The sequence below is a fragment of the Oncorhynchus nerka genome, linkage group LG14 (assembly GCF_034236695.1).
Source record: "Oncorhynchus nerka isolate Pitt River linkage group LG14, Oner_Uvic_2.0, whole genome shotgun sequence".
In the NCBI taxonomy this organism is placed as follows: Eukaryota; Metazoa; Chordata; class Actinopteri; order Salmoniformes; family Salmonidae; genus Oncorhynchus; species Oncorhynchus nerka.
In genome coordinates, this window is record NC_088409.1 from 67,065,015 (window position 1) to 67,089,970 (window position 24,956).

General features: G+C 43.9%; 1 protein-coding gene across 1 annotated transcript in view; it reads right to left on the reverse strand.

The window, feature by feature from the left end:
• The window catches only part of LOC115141267 (neurobeachin-like), a 262,298-nt gene that overhangs the window by 186,580 nt on the left and 50,762 nt on the right, over positions 1-24,956 (reverse strand). The window contains exon 4 of the mRNA XM_065000303.1: positions 18,971-19,095. Coding sequence (XP_064856375.1) covers positions 18,971-19,095 — 125 coding nt within the window. The remainder of the gene's footprint in view (positions 1-18,970; positions 19,096-24,956) is intronic.

Here is a 24,956-nt window from a genome sequence, read left to right on the forward strand (position 1 = left end):
TACAGACTATACAGTACATCCACACCATACAGACAATACAGTACATCCACACCATACAGACTACAGTATATCCACACCATACAGACTACAGTACATCCACACCATACAGACTATACAGTACATCCACACCATACAGATTACAGTACATCCACACCATACAGACTACAGTATATCCACACCATACAGACTATACAGTACATCCACATCATACAGACTATACAGTACATCCACACCATACAGACTATACAGTACATCCACACCATACAGACTATACAGTACATCCACACCATACAGACTATACAGTACATCCACACCATACAGACTATACAGTACATCCACACCATACAGATTACAGTATATCCACACCATACAGACTACAGTATATCCACACCATACAGACTATACAGTACAGCCACACCATACAGACTATATAGTACATCCACACCATACAGACTACAGTATATCCACACCATACAGACTATACAGTACATCCACACCATACAGACTACAGTATATCCACACCATACAGACTATACAGTACATTCACACCATACAGACTATACAGTACATCCACACCATACAGACTATACAGTACATCCACACCATACAGACTATACAGTACCTCCACACCATACAGACTACAGTATATCTACACCATACAGACTATACAGTACATCCACATCATACAGACTATACAGTACATCCACACCATACAGACTATACAGTACATCCACACCATACAGACTATACAGTACATCCACACCATACAGACTATACAGTACATCCACACCATACAGACTATACAGTACATTCACACCATACACACTATACAGTACATCCTCACCATACAGACTATACAGTACATCCACACCATACAGACTATACAGTACATCCACACCATACATACTATACAGTACATCCACACCATACATACTATACAGTACATCCACACCATACAGACAATACAGTACATCCTCACCATACAGACTATACAGTACATCCACACCATACAGTATGTACATACTATACAGTACATCCACACCATACAGTATGTACATACTATACAGTACATCCACACCATACATACTATACAGTACATCCACACCATACAGACTATACAGTACATCCACACCATACATTATGTACAGTACATCCACACCATACAGACTATACAGTACATCCACACCATACAGACAATACAGTACATCCACACCATACAGACTATACAGTACATCCTCACCATACATTATGTACAGTACATCCACACCATACAGACTATACAGTACATCCACACCATACATACTATACAGTACATCCACACCATACAGACAATACAGTACATCCTCACCATACATTATGTACAGTACATCCACACCATACAGACTATACAGTACATCCTCACCATACATTATGTACAGTACATCCACACCATACAGACTATACAGTACATCCTCACCATACAGACTATACAGTACATCCTCACCATACAGACTATACAGTACATCCTCACCATACATTATGTACAGTACATCCACACCATACAGACTATACAGTACATCCTCACCATACAGACTATACAGTACATCCTCACCATACGTACAGAATACAGCACATCCACACCATACATTGAATGTATTAAGCTGCCTTCATCAAGTTGTCAGACCCAGCCCAACCCCAACCTCATCCTCATCCCATCCCAACCCCATCCCAACCCCATCTCCATCCCAGCCCAACCCCAGCACATACCAGCTCAACCCATCCACACCCCAACCCAATCCCCATCCCCATCCCAGCCCAACCGCATCCCCACCGTAACCCCAACCCCGAACCCCATCCCCATCCCAGCCCAGCCCAACCCCATCCCCATCCCAACCCCAACCCCAACCCCATCCCAGCCCAACCCCATCCCAACCCTAGCTCCAGCCCAACCCAATCCCAGCACATACCAGCTCAACCCATCCACACCCCAACCCCATCCCCATCCCAACCCCAACCCCAACCCCATCCCCAGCACACGTCTGCCACACATCACTGCACAGAGATGCCTGTGAGGATTTGTCTTCTTTAAGGTCATACAATATCTGTGAGAAATTGGAGAAGGAACTCTGTGTAAGAAAAGCTTCAGAACATGTCCTGAGAAATGGGAGGTGTCCAAAACTCGTCTGCCATGTTTTCTCTCAGCGTGGCTCTCAGTACGCCTGGCGCTCCCAGAAGAAACAAGCGCCTTGTCTTGAAGAGGTCTCCTGCAACTGTTGTCAGCACGACTACTGTTAAAAAACAACTTCCTGCTCTGTCTCTTGTCTGGAGAGCTTTCATCAGACACATGTGTAGCGTTTAACGCTGTGTAGTGTTAAAGGCCAGAGCCATCCAGCAGCCAGCCAGCAGCCAGCCAGCCAGCAGCCAGCCAGCCATTTAGCATCAAAGACACGAGTGAAACTTAAAACTGTGATTCAGTAAAGCGTCATTGCCCTGCATTGGGTCAATGAGGGGAAGCTGAGCAGAGGAGCTGAGTCTCTGATTGGCATGATTGAGCAGAGGACCTAAGTGGGAACTAGACTAAACAAACCATGCTGATTTCTACAGGCATGCCACCAACATCAATAAGAGAAAATTACTGAGAGCATGAGCTCCTGGGCAAAAATATAGCATTAGAGTTGATTAAATGTAGATAAACTTGAATTACTAACCTCAACATCAAAAGCTTCAATCCAATCACAGTTTCATACCTAAAACCTTGATTTTGGCCATTATTACTTCAATGGACTATTACTACCAAGGACTATCAAGAAAAAACTTCTAACAAACCAAAACCTGCAGAAGAAACACAGCGGAACCTGGAAATACTATCCAACACAAAACTGAATGAGTAATATAAGCTACTTCTGAATCCAAAAGTAAAAGACAACAATCTCTAGGTCATTTTGTTGTATAAAGCTTCATAAATAAGAGTACTGTGCTATCAAGCTGCTAGGAAAGAAACTGACCTGATCAATTAGTGCTGAAGTGTGAAGTGAGAGGTATGAAAACTCTTGAGCCTAACAATGGCAGGAGAGTTCCACAGCCCCTCCCCCCACCCCAAATTGGAGCCCCCATGGCTTATCCCTGTCCAGAGGTTATTACAATACAGTACCCAATGGATATAAAAAACAACACTACACAGAATGAGTACAAAAAAAGCTCCTCAAGGACAATCCAGATACACTATTTGCTGACTTCTACAAAGAGGGGAAGGTAAGCAACTTCATTTTCCACACAGACCATCCCCTTGCATGGCACAATGCTATAAGAGCTCACTACCCCAATGTCAAGAGAGAGGGTATTGTCCCAGGGTGGAAACTTGGAATGATAGACATTGAGGAAATTGAAACAACCTCTGTCAACGTGTACAAGTCTGGGACAGTAATGGTGCAGGGCATCCTCATGCAGTTCCAGTAGGACTTTTAGGGGTTCAAAGAGTGGGGGAGTGAAAAAACTTCTTCCACTTTCCCTAACGCACAATTGGTTGTCTCCACCCTGCTACCACAAAATGACTTTAACCTGCCAGTGGGTGAAATGCAAGCTTTTCCCAGGACTGTGCCTCAAAACCTACTGTCTACCTGGCCCATCATTCCACCCTGGACTTGAACAGCCTTTACGACCAGGTCCACCTCTACAAGGCAGCAATTCCAACTTTTGCCAGGACCCAGCACCACACACAGGAGCAACAGAGCAATGGACACCCCGTTCAGACCAGCGAGACACCCTCCTAGACCTGAAAGACCCCCTCCTGAAGGACCTGCACCGAGAGAACCCACGCAAAGAGGACCTACACCCAGACCACAGCATCACCAGCCGCACTCCAACCAGCTAAGACCACCCCAAGCAAACCCTGGCTCCCCCATATCAGACCTATGCCCCTTTTGCCCACCCCATTCCCCCCTCCCCTGCGGCAATGACCTCAACATGACAGCAGGACATATGCTCAGGCAGTGAGCAGAGCAACCGGCCCAACCCCCACTATTACACCCGCCCAAGCCCCATCCTGTGACCTAAGAGGTTTGTGTCAGATGCTCAACATGCTCTGCTCACACCTACTGTAATGGTCTAGGCCTAAACCAAAAAACAACAACACTAGGCACTATGGAACACAAAGCTTTTACTATCTCATCCTGGAATATACAAGGTCTGAGGTAATTTTGGCCTAAAGAGTAGGAACCTAGACTTCAAAGAAATTGGAAATACAGACATTTTCATCCTACAAGAAACATGGTATAAAGGAGACGGAACCCACTGGTTGCCCTCTATGCTACAGAGAACTGGTAGTCCCATCCACCAAACTACCAGGTGTGAAACAGGGAAGAGACTCAGGGGGTATGCTAATTTGGTATAGAGTAGACCTAACCCACTATTAAATTAGTCAAAACAGGAACATTTTACATCTGGCTAGAAATGAATAAGGAAATGATCTCAACAGAGAAAAATGTCCTCATGTGTGATACCTATATCCCCCCAATAGAATCCCATACTTTAACAATGACAGCTTCCCCGGCATAGGGCGGGAGATCAACCATTTCCAGGCCCAGGGACATGTACTAGTCTGTGGGGATCTAAATGCCAAAACTGAACAAGAACCAGAACCTGACACCCTCAGCACACAGGGGGATAAACACCTACCTGCAGGTGACAGCATTCCCTCCCCCATATGCCCCCCTAGACACAACTACGACAACATAACCAACAAAAATGGGTCACAGCTCCTGCAGCTCTGTCGAACGCTGGGTATGTATATAGTCAATGGTAGGCTTCGAGGGGACTCCTATGGTAGGTACACTTGTAGCTCATCTCTTGGCAGTAGTACTGTAGACTACTTTATCACTGACCTCAACCCAGAGTCTCTTTGAGTGTTCAGTCAGCCCACTGACACCCCATCAGATCACAGCAAAATCACATTCTACATGAACAGAGCTTTCCTCAATCATGAGGCATCAAAGCCAAAGGAACGGAATAATATTAGGAAACTCTATAGTTGGAAGGAAAGTAGTGAGGAAATCTAGCAAAAAAAAACAATTAGGCAACAACAAATTCAATCCTTTCTAGACAATTTCCTGGACAAAATGCTTCACTGCAATAGTGAAGGTGTAAACTTAGCAGTAGAAAACCTAGACAGTATATTTGACCTCTAAGCTTCCCTATCAAATCTAAAAAAATTCAAGCAGACAACCTAAGAAAATTAACAACAATAACAAATGGTTTGATGAAGAATACAAAAACCTAAGAAAGAATTGAGAAACCTATCCAACCAAAAACATAGAGAACCAGAAAACCTGAGCCTATAGTGAATTACTAAAACAATACAACAATACACTATGGAAAAAGAAGGAACAGCACATCAGAAATCAGCTCAATGTAATTGAAGAATCCATAGAATCTAACCACTTCTGGAAAACTCTAAACAAACAACAACACAAAGAGTTATCTATCCAAAACGGAGATGTATGGATAAACCACTTCTCCAATCATTTTGGCTCAATAACAAAGAACGAACAGCAAAAACATCTACATGATCAAATACAAATCTTAGAGTCAACTATTAAAGACTACCAGAACCCACTGGATTCTCCAATTACATCTGCCACGCGGATCCTGAACACTAGAGCCCCCCAGGGGTGTGTGCTCAGTCCCCTCCTGTACTCCCTGTTCACCCAAGACTGCATGGCCAGGCACGACTCCAACATCATCATTAGTTTGCAGACGACACAACAGTGATAGGCCTGATACAGCCTATAGGGAGGAGGTCAGAGACCTGGCCGGGTGGTGCCAGAATAACAACCTATCCCTCAACGTAACCAAGACTAAGGAGATGATTGTGGACTACAGGAAAAGGAGGACCGAGTACGCCCCCATTCTTATCGATGGGGCTGTAGTGGAGCAGGTTGAGAGCTTCTTGGTGTCCAAATCACCAACAATCTAGAATGGTTCAAACACACCAAGACGATTGTGAAGAGGGCAAAGTACGTTCATCTCTAGGAGACAGAACACATCTCCTTCCTGAGCGGTATGAAGGCTGTGTGGTCCCATGGTGTTTATACTTGTGCACTATTGTTTGTACAGATGAACGTGGTAACTTCAGGTGTTTGGAAATTGCTCCCAAGAATGAACCAGACTTGTGGATGTCTACCATTTTTTTCTGAGGTCTTGCTTTTCCCATGATGTCAAGCAAAGAGGCATTGAGTTTGAAGTTAGGCCTTGAAATACATCCACAGGTACACCTCCAATTGACTCAAATTATGTCAATTAGCCTATCAGAAGCTTCTAAAAACATGACATAATTTTCTGTAATTTTCCAAGCTGTTTAAAGGCACAGTCAACTTAGTGTATGTAAACTTCTAACCTACTGGAATTATGATATAGTGAGTTATAAGTGAAATAATCTGTCTGTAAACAATTGTTGGAAAAATTACTTACGTCATACACAAAGTAGATGTCCTAACCGACTTGCCAAAACTATAGTTTGTTAACAAGAAATTTGTGGAGTGGTTAAAAAGTGAGTTTTAATGATTCCAACCTAAGAGTATGTACATTTCCAATTTCAACTGTATATAACAACGAATTGGCGAGGGCACGAGACCAGTCTGCAGCACCCGGCCTCACCCTCCTAGAATCTGAAGTCAAAGGTCTACTGTTTGCTGATGATTTGGTGCTTCTGTCCCCAACCAAGAAGGGCCTATAGCAGCACCTAGATCTTCTGCACAGATTCTGTCAGACCTGGGCCCTGACAGTAAATCTCAGTAAGATAAAAATAATGGTGTTCCAAAAAAGGTCCAGTTCCCAGGACCACGAATACCATCTAGACACCGTTGCCATAGAGCACACAAAAAAACTATACATGCCTAAACATCAGTGCCACAGGTAACTTCCACAAAACTGTGAACGATCTGAGAGACAAGGTAAGAAGGGCATTCTATGCCATCAAAAGGAACATAAAATTCGACATACCAATTAGGATCTGGCTAAAAAATATTTGAATCAGTCATAGAACACATTGCCCTTTATGGTTGTGAGGTCTGGGGTCCACTCACCAACCAAGACTTCACAACATGGGACAAACACCAAATTGAGAGTCTGCATGCAGTATTCTGCAAAAATATCCTCCGTGTACAATGTGACACCAAATAATGAATGCAGAGCAGAATTAGGTCGATACTCACTAATGATCAAAATCCAGAAAAGAGCTGTTAAATTATACAACCACCTAAAAGGAAGCAATCCATAACAAAGCCATCACCTGCAGAAAAATAAACCTGGTGAAGAGTCTCTTAAGCAAGCTTGTCCTTGGGCTCTGTTCACAAACACAAACAGACCCCCAGGATAGCAACACAATTAGACACAACCAAATCATGAGAAAACAAAAAGATAATTACTTGACACATTGGAAAGAATTTACAAAAAAACTGAGTAAACTAGAATGCTATGTGGCCCTAAACAGAGAGTACACAGTGGCAGAATACCTGACCACTGTGACTGACCCAAAATTAAGGAAATTGTTGACTATGTACAGACTCAGTGAGCATAGCCTTGCTATTGAGAAAGGCCGCTGAAGGTAGACCTGGCTCTCAAGAGAAGACATGCTATGTACACTGCCCACATAATGAGGTGGAAACTGAGCTGCACTTCCTAACCTCCTGCCAAATGTATGACTATATTAGAAACACATATTTCCCTCAGGATTACACAGACCCACAAAGAATTCAAAAACAAATCCAATTTGATAAACTCCCATATCTATTGGGTGAAATATCACAGCAGCAAGATTTGTGACCTGTTGCCACAAGAAAAGAGCAACCAGTGAAGAACAAACACCATTGTAAATACAACCTATTTTTATTTTCCCTTTTGTACCTTAACTATTTGCGCATAATTACAACACTGCATATAGACATTACAAATGTTATGTCTTTATTCTTTTGGAACTTTTGTAAGTGTAATGTTTAACTGTACATTTTTTATTGTTTATTTCACTTTGTTTATTATCTATTTCACTTGCTTTGGCAATGTTCACATATGTTTCCCATGGCAATAAAGCCCCTTAAATTGAAATTGAATTGACAGAGAGAGAGACAGAGACAGAGACAGAGACAGAGACAGAGACAGAGAGAGAGAGAGAGACAGAGACAGAGACAGAGAAAATGAAACAGAGAGAGAGAAAGGGAGAGCGAAAGAAAAAGGAGTGAGAGGAGGGGACCGAGCAAACCGCTTTGTCCACAACACAATTCAGTTATCAAGGGGTAGAATATAGGGTTTAAAATAATCAGAAAGAAAGAAGCAGGACAGGGAGAGAGAAAATGAGCTGACATGAATGTCCATCTTGTCATGAGTGATAGCCACTACACTCGGAGATGTTCTCAAATCAAAGCGGGCGGTGAGATAGACGGCCGTTTGTCAACACTGAAATTTGGCAGCGCTGAGGTGTCAAGGCTGCCTCATTAGAAATATTTTACATCCTCCACCTTTCCCCTCACAACACACGGAGGAGGAGAAAAGAGATTGGGCCACTTTGTTTCTACCATAATTTATTTCTTTAGTCTGTGACCTTAACACGACCTCATCCCACAGACCCTAACCCTGAAGCACAAATATCAGCACTATCACAAACTCTACTGCATCAGGGTTAACCAATATAGTAGTTCTCCTTCTACACTCCAATCACCCAAGGCCTTCTGCCTCACTTCCACTACTAATATAGTGACCTTGGAAGACCCACATAATCACATGGTGGAAATGATGGCAAATCATTTGGGATGCAACAGTGTTTTGAAGTCAATCCAGAATAAGTAGATTCAACCATTTATCATTGATAGTGTTTTATATAGGAAGAATGTCAATGACACATAAAATATCCACCATACCCAATTCATGAACAGGTTTATGATTCAGAACCATCAAGAAATGGCCTACCATAGAGTAGGGTTTAGGCCTACCATAGAGTAGGGTTTAGGCCTACCATAATATGGAGAGAAAGAGATATATATAGAGAACGATAGAGAGAGAGGGAGAAAGGGTAGAGAAAGAGAAAAGAGAGGGAGGGTGAGAGAGAGAGCGGGGTGAGAGAGGAAGGGAGGGGGAGATAGAGAGAAAGAGGGAGAGAGAGAGGGGAGAAAGAGAGAAAAGCGAAAGAGAGGGAGAGAGGGAGGGAGGGAGGAGAGATTGAAAGAGAGAGAGAGTGTGAGAGAGAGAAGGGAGGGAGGGAGGGAGACAGAAGGGATCGAGAGAAAGAGAGGAGGAAAAGAGAGCAGAGCTAATGTCACCTGTCACTCATTCCCCATCGCCATACCAACAGGACAGAATGACACATTTTCAACATTTCCCTCCCAATCTGAGGATGACGATAGAAAGTAGATATGGGATTTCAGCATTGTTCAAATAAAGTTAACCATCTCAGAGAAGGGAACTATTTTAGTGTTCAGTAGTTTTACTGTTCAATGTGGAATTGATAATAGTTGAAATGCTTTTAAAAAGAAGCACAGGCTCCTGAATCAAACTGTGATATAACAGTCCATGTTTTATATATTGGGAGAACTCTGGAGTATTCTGTGGCATGAACCTTTCATTTTTTATAGCCTCAGTCAGACTCAGGGAGCATGTGTTTTTCTTGGTCTCCTACGTCTCATACGCCCCAACCTCTCGCTCCTTAAGGAGAAACTCTATCACATGATGTTTCACTTAACAGCCTACTCTGCTACAGTACATTTCCCAACAGAGGAATAAGGCTGATGGCAAATATACTTTGGAATAATTCAATATATACAACCATAAATTAAATATGAAACCTTCTTAGAATTACAATGGAGTTGTTTTGGAAGAACACATATTCTACGTAACTTACACAAACTGGATCATACGAAATGGGCAACACTGCTATGCAGGATATGTATATTTACTGCAAAAGAAAAAGTCTGAAAATCTGTCATTGATGTTTTGGAATCCCATTAAAAAAGCTTTATGTTGTGTGTTCGACTGGCACAATAGCGACCTGACCAGAACCATTTTGGAGAGAACTTTTCCTCTTATGCCTCCTCGCTACCAACACAGATCCCGCCCAGAACAGTTGAATCGGAGACAGATGCAAAGTTTTAGCGTTTGTTTTGGACGGTAACGGCAATGCAGAATGTGCTTTTTCCTCCTCCTCTCTTGCCTCTTCCCTCTCTCCGGACTCTGTTCCCAGATGAGGGTGTCCCTCTACCCTTAACTAACCCAGCCTTAACCCATGCCTACCTGTCACTGTAATATCTCTATGCTTTATGACATGATGATCCTACAGAGTGATAACAGGGCAGAACGCCACTCTGTCTCCTTGCACTGCTTCATAAACTGCGTTTCATATAGTAGCATTTCCTAATCACATAGTAGTGTTTCCTTAACTTTAGTCCCTTCTTCTCTTCCACTTTCCAGCCTACATCAGTCCCAGATCTCCCCCCACACCCCACCCCACCACTCTCTCTCCACAGAATTCACATTCCACAAGATGCAAGCTGTCCAGCATCACTGAATCCTGGGCTAGTCTGAACGTTGGGAGGCGCTGCTCAGTCGCAAACAGGAAAATATAAGAGACAGAGAGTACTGAGACAAAGTAGAACAGAGAGTAGAAAAGAAAGAGTAGAAACACAGACTAGAGGCATAGAGTAGAAAGACAGAGTAGAAACAGAGAGGAGACAGTGGAAACAGAGTAGAGACAGAGTATAAACAGAGAGTAGAGACAGAGAGTAGAAAAAGAGCATAGAGAGAGTAGAAACAGAGAGTAGAGACAGATAGAGTAGAAACAAAGAGTAAAGAGAGTGTAGAGACAGAGAGTAGAAACAGAGCATAGACAGCAGAGAGAGAGCATAGAGAAGGAGAATAGAAACAGAGAGTAGAGACAGAGTAGAGAATAGAGACAGAGTAGAAAGAGTAGAAACAGAGAATACTGGGAGAGAGTAGACACAGAGTAGAGAGAGTAGATACACAGATTAGAGACAGAGAGAAAGGAAGAGAGTAGAGAGAGAGTAGAAACAGAATCGAGTCAGATAGTAAAAACAGGGTAGAGAGAGTAGAAACAGAGAGTAGAGAGAGTAGAAACAGAGTAGAAACAGAGAGGAAAAACAGAGAGTAGAGAGAGTAGAAACAGAGAGTAGAGAGAGTAGAAACAGAGTAGAAACAGAGAGGAAAAACAGAGTAGAGAGAGTAAAAACAGTGAGTAGAGAGAGTAGACACAGAGTAGAGAGAGTAGAATCAGAGAATAGAGACAGAGAGTAGAGACTGAGAGTAGAGACACAGAGAGAGCAGAAACAGATAATAAAGACAGAGTAGAAACAGAGAGTAGAGAGAGAGAGTAGAAACACAGGAGATACAGAGAGTAGTAACAGAGAGTAGAAACAGAGGAGATACAGAGAGTAGTAACAGAGAGGAGAAACACAGGAGATACAGAGAGTAGTAACACAGAGGAGAAACAGAGGAGATACAGAGAGTAGTAACAGAGAGGAGAAACACAGGAGATACAGAGAGTAGTAACACAGAGGAGAAACATAGAGTAGTAACAGAGAGTAGAAACAGAGAGGAGAAACAGAGAGGAGAGAGAGTAGAAACCTAAGAGATACAGAGAGTAGAAACAGAGAGGAGAAACAGAGTAGATGCAGAGAGTAGGAACAGAGAGTAGAAACAGAGGAGATACAGAGAGTAGTAACAGAGAGTAGAAACAGAGTAGATGCAGAGAGTAGAGAGAGAGAGAGTAGAAACAGAGGAGATACAGAGAGTAGTAACAGAGAGGAGAAACAGAGAGTAGTAACAGAGAGGAGAAACAGAGGAGAAACAGAGAGGAGAGAGTAGAAACCGAAGAGATACAGATAGTAGAAACAGAGAGGAGAAACAGAGTAGATGCAGAGAGTAGGAACAGAGAGTAGAAACAGAGGAGATACAGAGAGTAGTAACAGAGAGTAGAAACAGAGAGGAGGGAGAGTAGAAACAGAGAGGAGAGAGAGTAGAAACCGAAGAGATACAGAGAGTAGAAACAGAGAGGAGAAACAGAGAAGATGCAGAGAGTAGTAACAGAGAGTAGAAACCGAAGAGATACAGAGAGTAGTAACAGAGAGTAGAAACAGAGGAGATACAGAGAGTAGTAACAGAGAGGAGAAACAGAGGAGATACAGAGAGTAGTAACAGAGAGTAGAAACAGAGGAGATACAGAGAGTAGTAACAGAGAGGAGAAACAGAGGAGATACAGAGAGTTGTAACAGAGAGTAGAAACAGAGAGGAGAAACAGAGAGGAGAGAGAGTAGAAACCGAAGAGATACAGAGAGTAGAAACAGAGAGGAGAAACAGAGTAGATGCAGAGAGTAGTAACAGAGAGTAGAAACAGAGGAGATACAGAGAGTAGTAACAGAGAGTAGAAACAGAGGAGATACAGAGAGTAGTAACAGAGAGGAGAAACAGAGGAGATACAGAGAGTTGTAACAGAGAGTAGAAACAGAGAGGAGAGAGAGTAGAAACAGAGAGGAGAAACAGAGAGGAGAGAGAGTAGAAACCGAAGAGATACAGAGAGTAGAAACAGAGAGTAGAAACAGAGGAGATACAGAGAGTAGTAACAGAGAGGAGAAACAGAGAGTAGTAACAGAGAGTAGAAACAGAGAGGCGAACCAGAGAGGAGAGAGAGTAGAAACCGAAGAGATACAGAGAGTAGAAACAGAGAGGAGAAACAGAGTAGATGCAGAGAGTAGGAACAGAGAGTAGAAACAGAGGAGATACAGAGAGTAGTAACAGAGAGTAGAAACAGAGAGGAGGGAGAGTAGAAACAGAGAGGAGAGAGAGTAGAAACAGAGAGGAGAGAGAGTAGAAACCGAAGAGATACAGAGAGTAGAAACAGAGAGGAGAAACAGAGTAGATGCAGAGAGTAGGAACAGAGAGTAGAAACAGAGGAGATACAGAGAGTAGTAACAGAGAGTAGAAACAGAGAGGAGGGAGAGTAGAAACAGAGAGGAGAGAGAGTAGAAACCGAAGAGATACAGAGAGTAGTAACAGAGAGTAGAAACAGAGGAGATACAGAGAGTAGTAACAGAGAGGAGAAACAGAGTAGATGCAGAGAGTAGTAACAGAGAGTAGAAACCGAAGAGATACAGAGAGTAGTAACAGAGAGTAGAAACAGAGGAGATACAGAGAGTAGTAACAGAGAGGAGAAACAGAGGAGATACAGAGAGTAGTAACAGAGAGTAGAAACAGAGGAGATACAGAGAGTAGTAACAGAGAGGAGAAACAGAGGAGATACAGAGAGTTGTAACAGAGAGTAGAAACAGAGAGGAGAAACAGAGAGGAGAGAGAGTAGAAACCGAAGAGATACAGAGAGTAGAAACAGAGAGGAGAAACAGAGTAGATGCAGAGAGTAGTAACAGAGAGTAGAAACAGAGGAGATACAGAGAGTAGTAACAGAGAGTAGAAACAGAGGAGATACAGAGAGTAGTAACAGAGAGGAGAAACAGAGGAGATACAGAGAGTTGTAACAGAGAGTAGAAACAGAGAGGAGAGAGAGTAGAAACAGAGAGGAGAAACAGAGAGGAGAGAGAGTAGAAACCGAAGAGATACAGAGAGTAGAAACAGAGAGTAGAAACAGAGGAGATACAGAGAGTAGTAACAGAGAGGAGAAACAGAGAGGATGGAGAGTAGAAACGGAGAGGAGAAACAGAGAGGAGAGAGAGTAGAAACCGAAGAGATACAGAGAGCAGAAACAGAGAGGAGAAACAGAGTAGATGCAGAGAGTAGTAACAGAGAGTAGAAACAGAGGAGATACAGAGAGTAGTAACAGAGAGTAGAAACAGAGATACAGAGAGTAGTAACAGAGAGTAGAAACAGAGGAGATACAGAGAGTAGTAACAGAGAGGAGAAACAGAGAGGAGAGAGAGTAGAAACCGAAGAGATACAGAGAGTAGTAACAGAGAGGAGAAACAGAGAGGAGAGAGAGTAGAAACCGAAGAGATACAGAGAGTAGAAACAGAGAGGGGAAACAGAGTAGATGCAGAGAGTAGTAACAGAGAGGAGAAACAGAGGAGATACAGAGAGTAGTAACAGAGAGTAGAAACAGAGGAGATACAGAGAGTAGTAACAGAGAGGAGAAACAGAGAAGAGGGAGAGTAGAAACAGAGGATATACAGAGAGTAGTAACAGAGAGGAGAAACAGAGAAGAGGGAGAGTAGAAACAGAGGAGATACAGAGAGTAGTAACAGAGAGGAGAAACAGAGAAGAGGGAGAGTAGAAACAGAGGATATACAGAGAGTAGAAACAGAGGAGAGAAGAGAAACAGAGCAGAGACAGAGAGAAAGAGAGAGTAGAGACAGAGATAAAGGAAGAGAGTAGAGAGAGTAGAAAGAGAGAGTAGAAACCGAGAGTAGAAACAGAGAGTAGAGAGAGTAGAAACAGAGTAGAAACAGAATCGAGTCAGAGAGTAAAAACAGGGTAGAAAGAGTAGAAACAGAGAGTAGAGAGAGTAGAAACAGGGTAGAGAGAGTAGAAACAGAATCAAGTCAGAGAGTAAAAACAGGGTAGAGATAGTAGAAACAGAGTAGAAACAGGGTAGAGAGAGTAGAAACAGGGTAGAGAGAGTAGAAACAGGGTAGAGAGAGTAGAAACAGAATCAAGTCAGAGAGTAAAAACAGGGTAGAGATAGTAGAAACAGAGAGTAGAAACAGAGTAGAAACAGGGTAGAGAGAGTAGAAACAGGGTAGAGAGAGTAGAAACAGAGTAGAAACAGAATCGAGTCAGACAGTAAAAACAGGGTAGAAATAGTATAAACAGAGAGTATAAACAGAGTAGAAACAGGGTAGAGAGAGTAGAAACAGGGTAGAGAGAGTAGAAACAGAGAGTAGAGAGAGTAGAAACAGAGTAGAAACAGAGTAGACACAGAGAGGAAAAACAGAGAGTAGAGAGAGTAAAAACAGAGAATAGAGAGAGTAGAAACAAAGAGTAAAGAGAGAATAGAAACAGAGAGTAGATACACAGATTAGAGAAAGAGAGAGAGGAAGAGGGTAGAGAGAGAGAGGAAACAGAGTAGAATCAGAGAGTAAAATCAGAGAGTAGAGAGCGAGAGTAGAAACAGAGTAGAAACAGCAAGTAGAGAGAGTAGAAACAGCGAGTAGAGAGAGAGAGAGTAGAAACAGAGAGTAGAAACAGAGTAGCGAGGGAATAAGGACAGAGAGAAGAGTCAGAGAGTAGAGAGCGAGAGTAGAAACAGAGTAGAAACAGCAAGTAGAGAGAGTAGAAACAGCGAGTAGAAACAGAGTAGAGGGAATAATGACAGAGAGAAGAGTCAGAGAGTAGAAACAGAGTAGAGACAAATAATAGAGACTGAAAGTAGAAACAAGGAGTAGAGACACACTAACAGGGCAGGAGTATCTCATTACTACACCCCCATACCTGGGGACCAGCCCTGGCCTAGATGCTCTGTAGCTAGATGGTGTTGCTAGATGCGCTGTAGCTAGATGCTCTGTAGCTAGATGATCTGTAGATAGATGCCCTGTAGCTAGATGTTCTGTAGCTAGATGCCCTGTAGCTAGATGCTCTGTAGCTAGAGGCCCTGTAGCTAGAGGCCCTGTAGCTAGATGATCTGTAGCTAGATGCCCGCTAGCTAGATGCCCTGTTGCTATATGCTCTGTAGCTAGATGCCCTGTAGGTAGAGGCTCTATAGCTAGATGCTCTGTAGCTAGATGCCATGTAGCTAGAATCCCTGTAGCTAGATGCCCTGTAGCTAGATGCTCTATAGCTAGATGCCCTGTAGCTAGATGCCATGTAGCTAGATGCCATGTAGCTCGTCCTGTAGCTAGATGCTATATAGCTAGTTGCCCTGTAACTAGAGGCTCTGTAGCTAGATTCTCTGTAGCTAGATGCCCTGTATCTCGCCCTGTAGCTAGATGCTCTGTAGGTAGATGCTCTGTAGCTAGATGCCCTATAGCGAGATGCCCTGTAGCGAGATGCCCTGTAGCCAGATGCTCTGTAGCTAGATGCTCTGTAGCTATACCTTTATTCATCCCTTTAGTTACAGTATTATTGAGGTTTCAGACATGCTCCACAGTGTTATACCTCAGAGAGCTCATTGAAAGTCAGTCAGACAACATGCAGCTCTCATCTCCTTCAGAGTGAATCTTCATTAGTCATGATAATAAACCAGGGAACGGCAGACTAGAGAGGATACTTATAGTATAATTTATAGAATGATAGCTAGTGATGATGTGTTTTCTACTGCTGAAATAAGCTATACATGTCGTCCCGGGGTGCAGTAGAGTGTGTTTGTGTGTGTGTGTGTACGCGTGTGCGTGAATGGGTGTGTGCATGCGTGTGTGAATTCTGCTGTAACGAGCTATTAAGATCAGTGTGTGTGAGTAGCAGAGGGTCAGAGAGAGCCTGGTTGTGTCCCAAATTGCACCCTGCTTATATAGTGCACTATTTTGACCAGAACCTATGGGGCTCTGTTCAAAAGTAGTGGGAATAAGGTGCCATTAGGGACACAACCAGCCTGTCCACCTGAGCAGGGCAGCAAGGACACCTGGAGGTAGGACAGCCTGTTAAACACTGGATCAATATGAACCTGACTTCCATTTCATGGGTCTCCAGCTCCAATCAGCTAACTATATCCTCAGCTGCAGCTACAGAACAGAGAAGGTATAGTCATACAGACAGACAGAGGGCAGAGACACAACGCTAACCCTCCTTAGTCCTCTTCACCCTGTCAATGTTGCTAATAGATGTACACACACATAGAAATTTCAATCCACACATTCAAGAAGCTCCCAAAGAATAAACTGGGGAAAAAATAATTGACTGAACACAAGTACTGAGATTGTCAATCACTAGTGTGTTACTATCTGTCTACAGACAGCTTTCAAACATTGTCTCTCAAACTTTAAAAACATTTATCTTCTGACATGATGTTTCCCCAGTGAGTGAAACTGGTCAGACTGACATTTAGGACCAGGCAAGTAGTCTCTCTCTAGTTATTGGAGTGTGATCATCATGGCTGCTGTTCACTAAATACAAGGCTGTTAGATCTCTCTCTCTCTCTCTCTCTCTCTCTCTCTCTCTCTCTCTCTCTCTCTCTCTCTCTCTCTCTCTCTCTCTCTCTCTCTCTCTCTCTCTCTCTCTCTCTCTCTCTCTCTCTCTCTCTCTCTCTCTCTCTCTCTCTCTCTCTCTCTCTCTCTCTCTCTCTCTCTCTCATAATGAATGTTGTCAATTATTTTTTTCTGTTTGTAAAATGTTGTTCTCCTTATCCTCTACTAGGTGTCTGGACAGTTGAGAAAGAAATAAGAAGCAGACCGTGTCATTAGTGTGTGTGCCATTAACATGGGCCACCTGCAGCCCAGAGAGAACCCATCTGGTGTGTGTCATCCGTAGGACTGGAGTGTGTGTGTCTTCTGGCAGTGACACAGAGCTGAGAGGCCAGATGACATGCAGAACCAACAGTCGGCTCCCCCGGCACAGCTATCTGCATCCCAAATGGCACCCTATTGCCTAAATAGTGCACTACGTCTTGACCAGGGCCTCTGGTCAAAAGGGTACCATTCGGGAAGCAGCCTCAGGGCCCAGAGAACTAGGGATCAGAGTTTCTCCTGGAGGTCAAACTCCTGGTCCTCCTCATGCCAGACCTGGGTCATCAGGCATGGTTTAGAGAACTGGCCTAGCGACTGCTCACCTCCGTTCATACCTCCCGAAGAGTGCAGACAACTTGGAACAATAGGATTCGATAGCATCACAGAAATGAATAACATTTTATTTTATTGCATGTTTTGTTTGATGTGAGAGATTTTGTAGTTTCTAAATCACAAGATTTTGTTCCCCTTGTTCCTTTGCTCCATCTGCTCTGCTAGGCGGCGTCCAAAATGGCACCCTATTCCCTGCAGTGTATAGTGCACCACTCTTGACCAGGGTCCACAGGGCTCTGGTCAAAAGTAGTGGACTATATAGGAAACAGGATGTCATTTGGGACGCAGCCCTAGTCAGCTCAATGAGGGAAAGTTTGTGACTAAGAGCACAACAGTAAAATGAAAAGTCTACAAAAAATAACTTGTTTCATTGAACGGACGTGTCATGTTCAATTGACAGAGGCAGTAAATATGTTACCTATAAAAATGACAATAAACTTCTCTCAGCTCAGCAACAGGCTCTGCTCATAGTGCACGGCTCAACCCTGGACCCTGAGGATACTGAGGCCCTCTATAGCTCCTCACTTTATAAGCCTGGCCTTGACAGTGAGAAGAACCCAGTGGTTGTCTGGGATCATACAACATTATGAATGACAGGATTGTACTGTGTGGAGAGAGACAGCAGCTACTGTCATATATGCCCCTGACCCTGTCATGTATTGACCAAACCCTAAACACTTAGTAAAAATGGTCCCATTCCATCAGGAGACTAGTTACTTCTACAGGCTTTGTAGAATAGAGGAAATGGTTAGAAGCAGATATCAAGTATAGTTGTGTTGGGATGTGCTAAACTTTGAACATTGAGATATTAAATGAATGATAGGAAATGAAAGAGACTGGGTTCTGTTAGAAGTGAATGGTTCGGAATAACTATTAGATGAAAGAGGGGTTGAGGTCAGGAGGTGAGGACAGATTCTCTTAAGAGAGTAATAAATGTTTGGAATCCTGTTACTATTAGCTTCCTGTAGAGCCATAAAATGTAAGGATGGGAGAGAAAGGGGAGTGTCTTAAGTAGGATGTATATAAACTGTGAAGTCTGAAATCTTTAGCTGTCTGTTTTCAGCTGTACAGAACCTTTGGGGAATAATTAAACTTGGTTAAAGCTTCTATAGTGTCTGTGAGTTATTTTAGTTATTTTAATAAGGTTGCTTATTACAGTGTCCTGATAGCGGGTTGGTGTCGCCAAATACGCTCCTGTGTTATCCTCTGGGTCTACAGTATTCTGTTTGTCTTTTCAATCACACATACTGTAAATCAAATCAGCCAAGAGCATGCTGACTAACCATAGTCGTCTAACGTCTTGCAGGGGATGTCCAGGTGGGTGGAGCCAAAGGGGTTCCGTACGAATCTCCGCCTCCTCCGTAGATCGTCCTCCCAGTAGTCCAGACGCCAGAAGTCATTCAGCTGACTGAGAGACAGACGGAGACAGACAGGTTAGACTGAAAGACAGACAGGTTAGACTGAGAGGCAGACAGAAACAGACAGGTTAGACTGAGAGACAGACAGGTTAGACTGAGAGACAGACAAGTTAGACAGAGACAGACAGGTTAGACAGAGACAGACAGGTTAGACAGAGACAGACAGGTTAGACAGACAGGTTAGACTGAAAGACAGACAGGTTAGACTGAGAGGCAGACAGAAACAGACAGGTTAGACTGAGAGACAGACAGAGATAGACAGGTTAGACTGAGAGACAGACAGAAATAGACAGGTTAGACAGAGACATACAGAGACAGACAGGATAGACAGAGAAAGACAGAGACAGACAGGTTAGACTGAAAGACAGACTGGTTAGACTGAGTGGCAGACAGAAACAGACAGGTTAGACTGAGAGACAGACAGGTTAGACTGAGAGACAGACAGGTTAGACTGAGACAGACAGGTTAGACAGAGACAGACAGGTTAGACAGGTTAGACTGAGACAGACAGAGATAGACAGGATAGACTGAGAGACAGAGATACAGGATAGACTGAGAGACAGAGAGAGATAAACAGAGACAGACAGGTTAGACTGAGAGACAGACAGACAGCCATGTTAGACTGAGAGACAGACACAGATAGACAGGTTAGACTGAGAGAGAGACAGAGATAGACAGGTTAGACCGAGACAGACAGAGATAGACAGGATAGACTGAGAGAAAGAGAGATAAGACAGAGATAGACAGGTTAGACTGAGACAGACAGAGATAGACAGGTTAGACTGAGAGACAGAGATACAGGATAGACAGAGACAGACAGAGATAGACAGGTTAGACTGAGATAGACAGCGATAGACAGGATAGACTGAGAGACAGAGATACAGGTTAGACTGAGAGACAGACAGAGATAAACAGAGACTGACAGGTTAGACTGAGAGACAGACAAACAGACAGGTTAGACTGAGAGACAGACACAGATAGACAGGGTAGACTGAGATAGACAGGATAGACTGAGAGACAGACAGAGATAGACAGAGACAGACAGAGATAGACAGGTTAGACTGAGATAGATAGAGACAGACAGGTTAGACTGAAAGATAGACAGGTTAGACTGAGATAGAATGAGAGACAGACAGAGATAGACAGGATAGACTGAGAGACAGACAGAGATGGACAGGTTAGACAGAGAGACAGACAGGTTAGACAGAGACAGACAGAGATAGACATGTTAGACAGAGACAGAGATAGACAAGTTAGACTGAGAGATAAACAGAGATAGACAGGTTAGACTGAGAGACAGACAGAGATAGACTGAGAGATAAACAGGTTAGACTGAGAGACAGACAGAGATAGACAGAGATAAACAGGTTAGACTGAGAGACAGACAGAGATAAACAGGTTAGACTGAGAGACAGACAGAGATGGACAGGTTAGACTGAGAGACAGACAGAGATAGACAGGTTAGACTGAGAGACAGACAGAAATAGACAGGTTAGACAGAGACATACAGCGAGGTTAGACAGAGACAGACAGAGACAGACAGGTTAGACTGAAAGACAGACAGGTTAGACTGAGTGGCAGACAGAAACAGACAGGTTAGACTGAGAGACAGACAGAAATAGACAGGTTAGACAGAGACATACAGAGACGGACAGGTTAGACTGAGAGACGGACAGGTTAGACTGAGAGACAGACAGGTTAGACTGAGAGACAGACAGGTTAGACTGAGACAGACAGGTTAGACAGAGACAGACAGGTTAGACAGAGACAGACAGAGATAGACAGGTTAGACTGAGACAGACAGAGATAGACAGGATAGACTGAGAGACAGAGATACAGGATAGACAGAGACAGAGAGAGATAAACAGAGACAGACAGGTTAGACTGAGAGACAGACAGACAGCCATGTTAGACTGAGAGACAGACACAGATAGACAGGTTAGACTGAGAGAGAGACAGAGATAGACAGGTTAGACCGAGACAGACAGAGATAGACAGGATAGACTGAGAGAAAGAGAGATAAGACAGAGATAGACAGGTTAGACTGAGACAGACAGAGATAGACAGGTTAGACTGAGAGACAGAGATACAGGATAGACAGAGACAGACAGAGATAGACAGGTTAGACTGAGATAGACAGCGATAGACAGGACAGACTGAAGACAGATACAGGTTAGACTGAGAGACAGACAGAGATAAACAGAGACTGACAGGTTAGACTGAGAGACAGACAAACAGACAGGTTAGACTGAGAGACAGACACAGATAGACATGGTAGACTGAGATAGACAGGATAGACTGAGAGACAGACAGAGATAGACAGAGACAGACAGAGATAGACAGGTTAGACTGAAAGATAGACAGGTTAGACTGAGATAGAATGAGAGACAGACAGAGATAGACAGGATAGACTGAGAGACAGACAGAAATAGACAGGATAGACTGAGATAGACAGAGATAGACAGGTTAGACTGAGAGACAGACAGAGATAGACAGAGACAGACAGAGACAGACAGGTTAGACTGAGAGACAGACAGAGATAGACAGGTTAGACTGAGAGACAGACAGAGACAGTCAGGTTAGATTGAGAGATAGACAGGATAGACTGAGATAGACAGAGACAGACAGGATAGACTGAGAGACAGACAGAAATAGACAGGATAGACTGAGACAGACAGAGACAGACAGGATAGACTGAGAGACAGACAGAGATAGACAGGTTAGACTGAGAGACAGACAGAAATAGACAGGATAGACTGAGACAGACAGAGACAGACAGGATAGACTGAGAGACAGACAGAGATAGCCCGGTTAGACTGAGAGACAGACAGAGATAGACAGGTTAGACTGAGACAGACAGAGATAGACAGAGACAGACAGAGACAGACAGGTTAGACTGAGAGACAGACAGAGACAGTCAGGTTAGACTGAGAGATAGACAGGATAGACTGAGAGACAGACAGAAATAGACAGGATAGACTGAGATAGACAGGATAGTCTGAGAGACAGACAGAGATAGACAGGTTAGACTGAGAGACAGACAGAGACAGTCAGGTTAGACTGAGACAGACAGAGATAGACAGGTTAGACTGAGACAGACAGAGACAGCCCGGTTAGACTGAGAGACAGACAGAGACAGCCCGGTTAGACTGAGAGACAGACAGAGATAGACAGGTTAGACTGAGAGACAGACAGAGATGGACAGGTTCGACTGAAAGACAGACAGACAGACAGAGACGGGCAGGTTAGACTGAGATAGACAGACAGGTTAGACAGAGACAGACAGACACATTAGACTGAGATAGATAGGATAGACGGAGAGACAGACAGAGATAGACAGGTTAGACTGAGACAGACAGAGATAGACAAGCTAGACTGAGAGACAGAGATAGACAGGTTAGACTGAGAGACAGACAGAGATGGACAGGTTAGACTGAGAGACAGACAGAGATGGACAGGTTAGACTGAAAGACAGACAGACAGACAGACAGAGACGGACAGGTTAGACTGAGATAGACAGACAGGTTAGACAGAGACAGACCGACACATTAGACTGAGATAGATAGGATAGACGGAGAGACAGACAGAGATAGACAGGTTAGACTGAGACAGACAGAGATAGACAAGCTAGACCGAGAGACAGAGATAGACAGGTTAGACTGAGAGACAGACAGAGATGGACAGGTTAGACTGAGAGACAGACAGAGATGGACAGGTTAGACTGAGAGACAGACAGAGATGGACAGGTTAGACTGAGAGACAGACAGAGATGGACAGGTTAGACTGAGAGACAGACAGAGATGGACAGGTTAGACAGAGAGACAGACAGGTTAGACAGAGACAGACAGAGATAGACAAGTTAGACTGAGAGATAAACAGAGATAGACAGGTTAGACTGAGAGATAAACAGAGATAGACTGAGAGATAAACAGGTTAGACTGAGAGACAGACAGAGATAGACTGAAAGATAAACAGGTTAGACTGAGAGACAGACAGAGATAAACAGGTTAGACTGAGAGACAGACAGAGATGGACAGGTTAGACTGAGAGACAGACAGAGATAAACAGGTTAGACTGAGAGACAGACAGAGATGGACAGGTTAGACAGTGAGACAGACAGAGATGGACAGGTTAGACAGAGAGACAGAGATGGACAGGTTAGACAGAGAGACAGAGATGGACAGGTTAGACAGAGAGACAGAGATGGACAGGTTAGACAGAGATGGACAGGTTAGACAGAGATGGACAGGTTAGAGAGACAGACAGAGAAGGACATATTAGACAGAGAGACAGATAGAGATGGACAGGTTAGACAGAGAGACAGACAGAGATGGACAGGTTAGACAGAGAGAAGGTTAGAATATACACACACAGACGACGCGCACACGCACACACACACGCACGCACACACACACACACACACACACACACGCACGCACACACACACGTACACACACACGCACGCACTGGGGGCTACATAGAGTACACACACAGCAGCACAACACCAGGAGCCCCACAGCAGCAGCAGCAGAAGCCACTACACTATAAATCACTAACACTCCCATTAACAAATACAGCATCAAATTACAAGTCTAAATGGCCCAGCTTGCCTCCGTTTTTACTATGTTTTTTAACAAGACTTGTAAATCAGAGAGGTATGACTCTCAACCTAGGCAGGGAGGGAGTAAGGGCAGGATGGAGGGAGTGATGGGAGAGAGAGAGAGAGAGAGAGAGAGAGAGAGAGAGAGAGAGAGAGAGAGAGAGAGGGAAAGGGGAGGCAGGGAGTGAGGAGGGAGGGAGAAGGAAAGGGGAGGCAGGGAGTGGGGAGGGAGAAGGGAAGGGGAGGCAGGGAGATAGGAGGGAGGAAGGCAGCCAGGGAGAGAGGAGGGAGGGAGAAGGAAAGGGGAGGCAGGGAGTGGGGAGGGAGAAGGGAAGGGGAGGCAGGGAGAGAGGAGGGAGGCAGTGAGCCATGGAGGGATGGAGGCAGCAACGTGGGGTTTAATGATGGGGAGGGTCTGAGAAGTATAAAACAGCCCCCCTTCCCTCTCTCACTCCTTCCCTCCCTGTGTGGGTATGTGGAACCATGATTAAAATAATGTGTTGAAATATTCATTGAAATGATTCTCAGAGCCCTGGGCAACCCAAAAGAAAACTGCATTATATTCATTATTAATAAGAGTGAATTAGAGCCTTATAAACAGGAGAGAAACAGCTCCAGCATGTGGTAACCATCTTTGTAAATGACTATTCCAACATTAGCAGGGAGGACCTGGGAAGGAGGATAGTTTTATTGCTTGCAGCTAATGCAAACCATTAAGCAGTTGGCCCAGCATCGGGTTACTAAGTGCAGCTCTGGCTGGACACATTTCAAAGGCTTTGTGTTTCCTTCAAGGGGAACTAAAAGCAGAAAAACACTGCAAGTCCTTTACGTCCAAACGGAGCTGTGGAGAGAAATATGGAGCGAGGGAGAGAGTGATGATTCAAATGATAGTGGAGCAGATGACAGTTTGGTCTGAGAAGATCCTCAGTCACATCAATGGACCACGTGCTTCATCTTCATCCTCTCCATCTAGACCAGAGTGAGGAACTACACAGTCCTCCTGCTCCTCCTAACATTGAGTTGCACCCCCCCTTTGCCCTCAGAACAACCTCAATTCATTGGTCCATGGACCCTAAAAGGTGTCGAAAGCGTTCCACAGGGATTCTGGCCCATGTTGACTCCAACGCTTCCCACAGTTGTGTCAAGTTGGCTGGATGTCCATTGCTGAACCATTCTTGATACACGGGGGAAACTGTTGAGCGTGAAAACACTGCAGCGTTGCATTTCTTGACACTCAAATCAGTGCTCCTC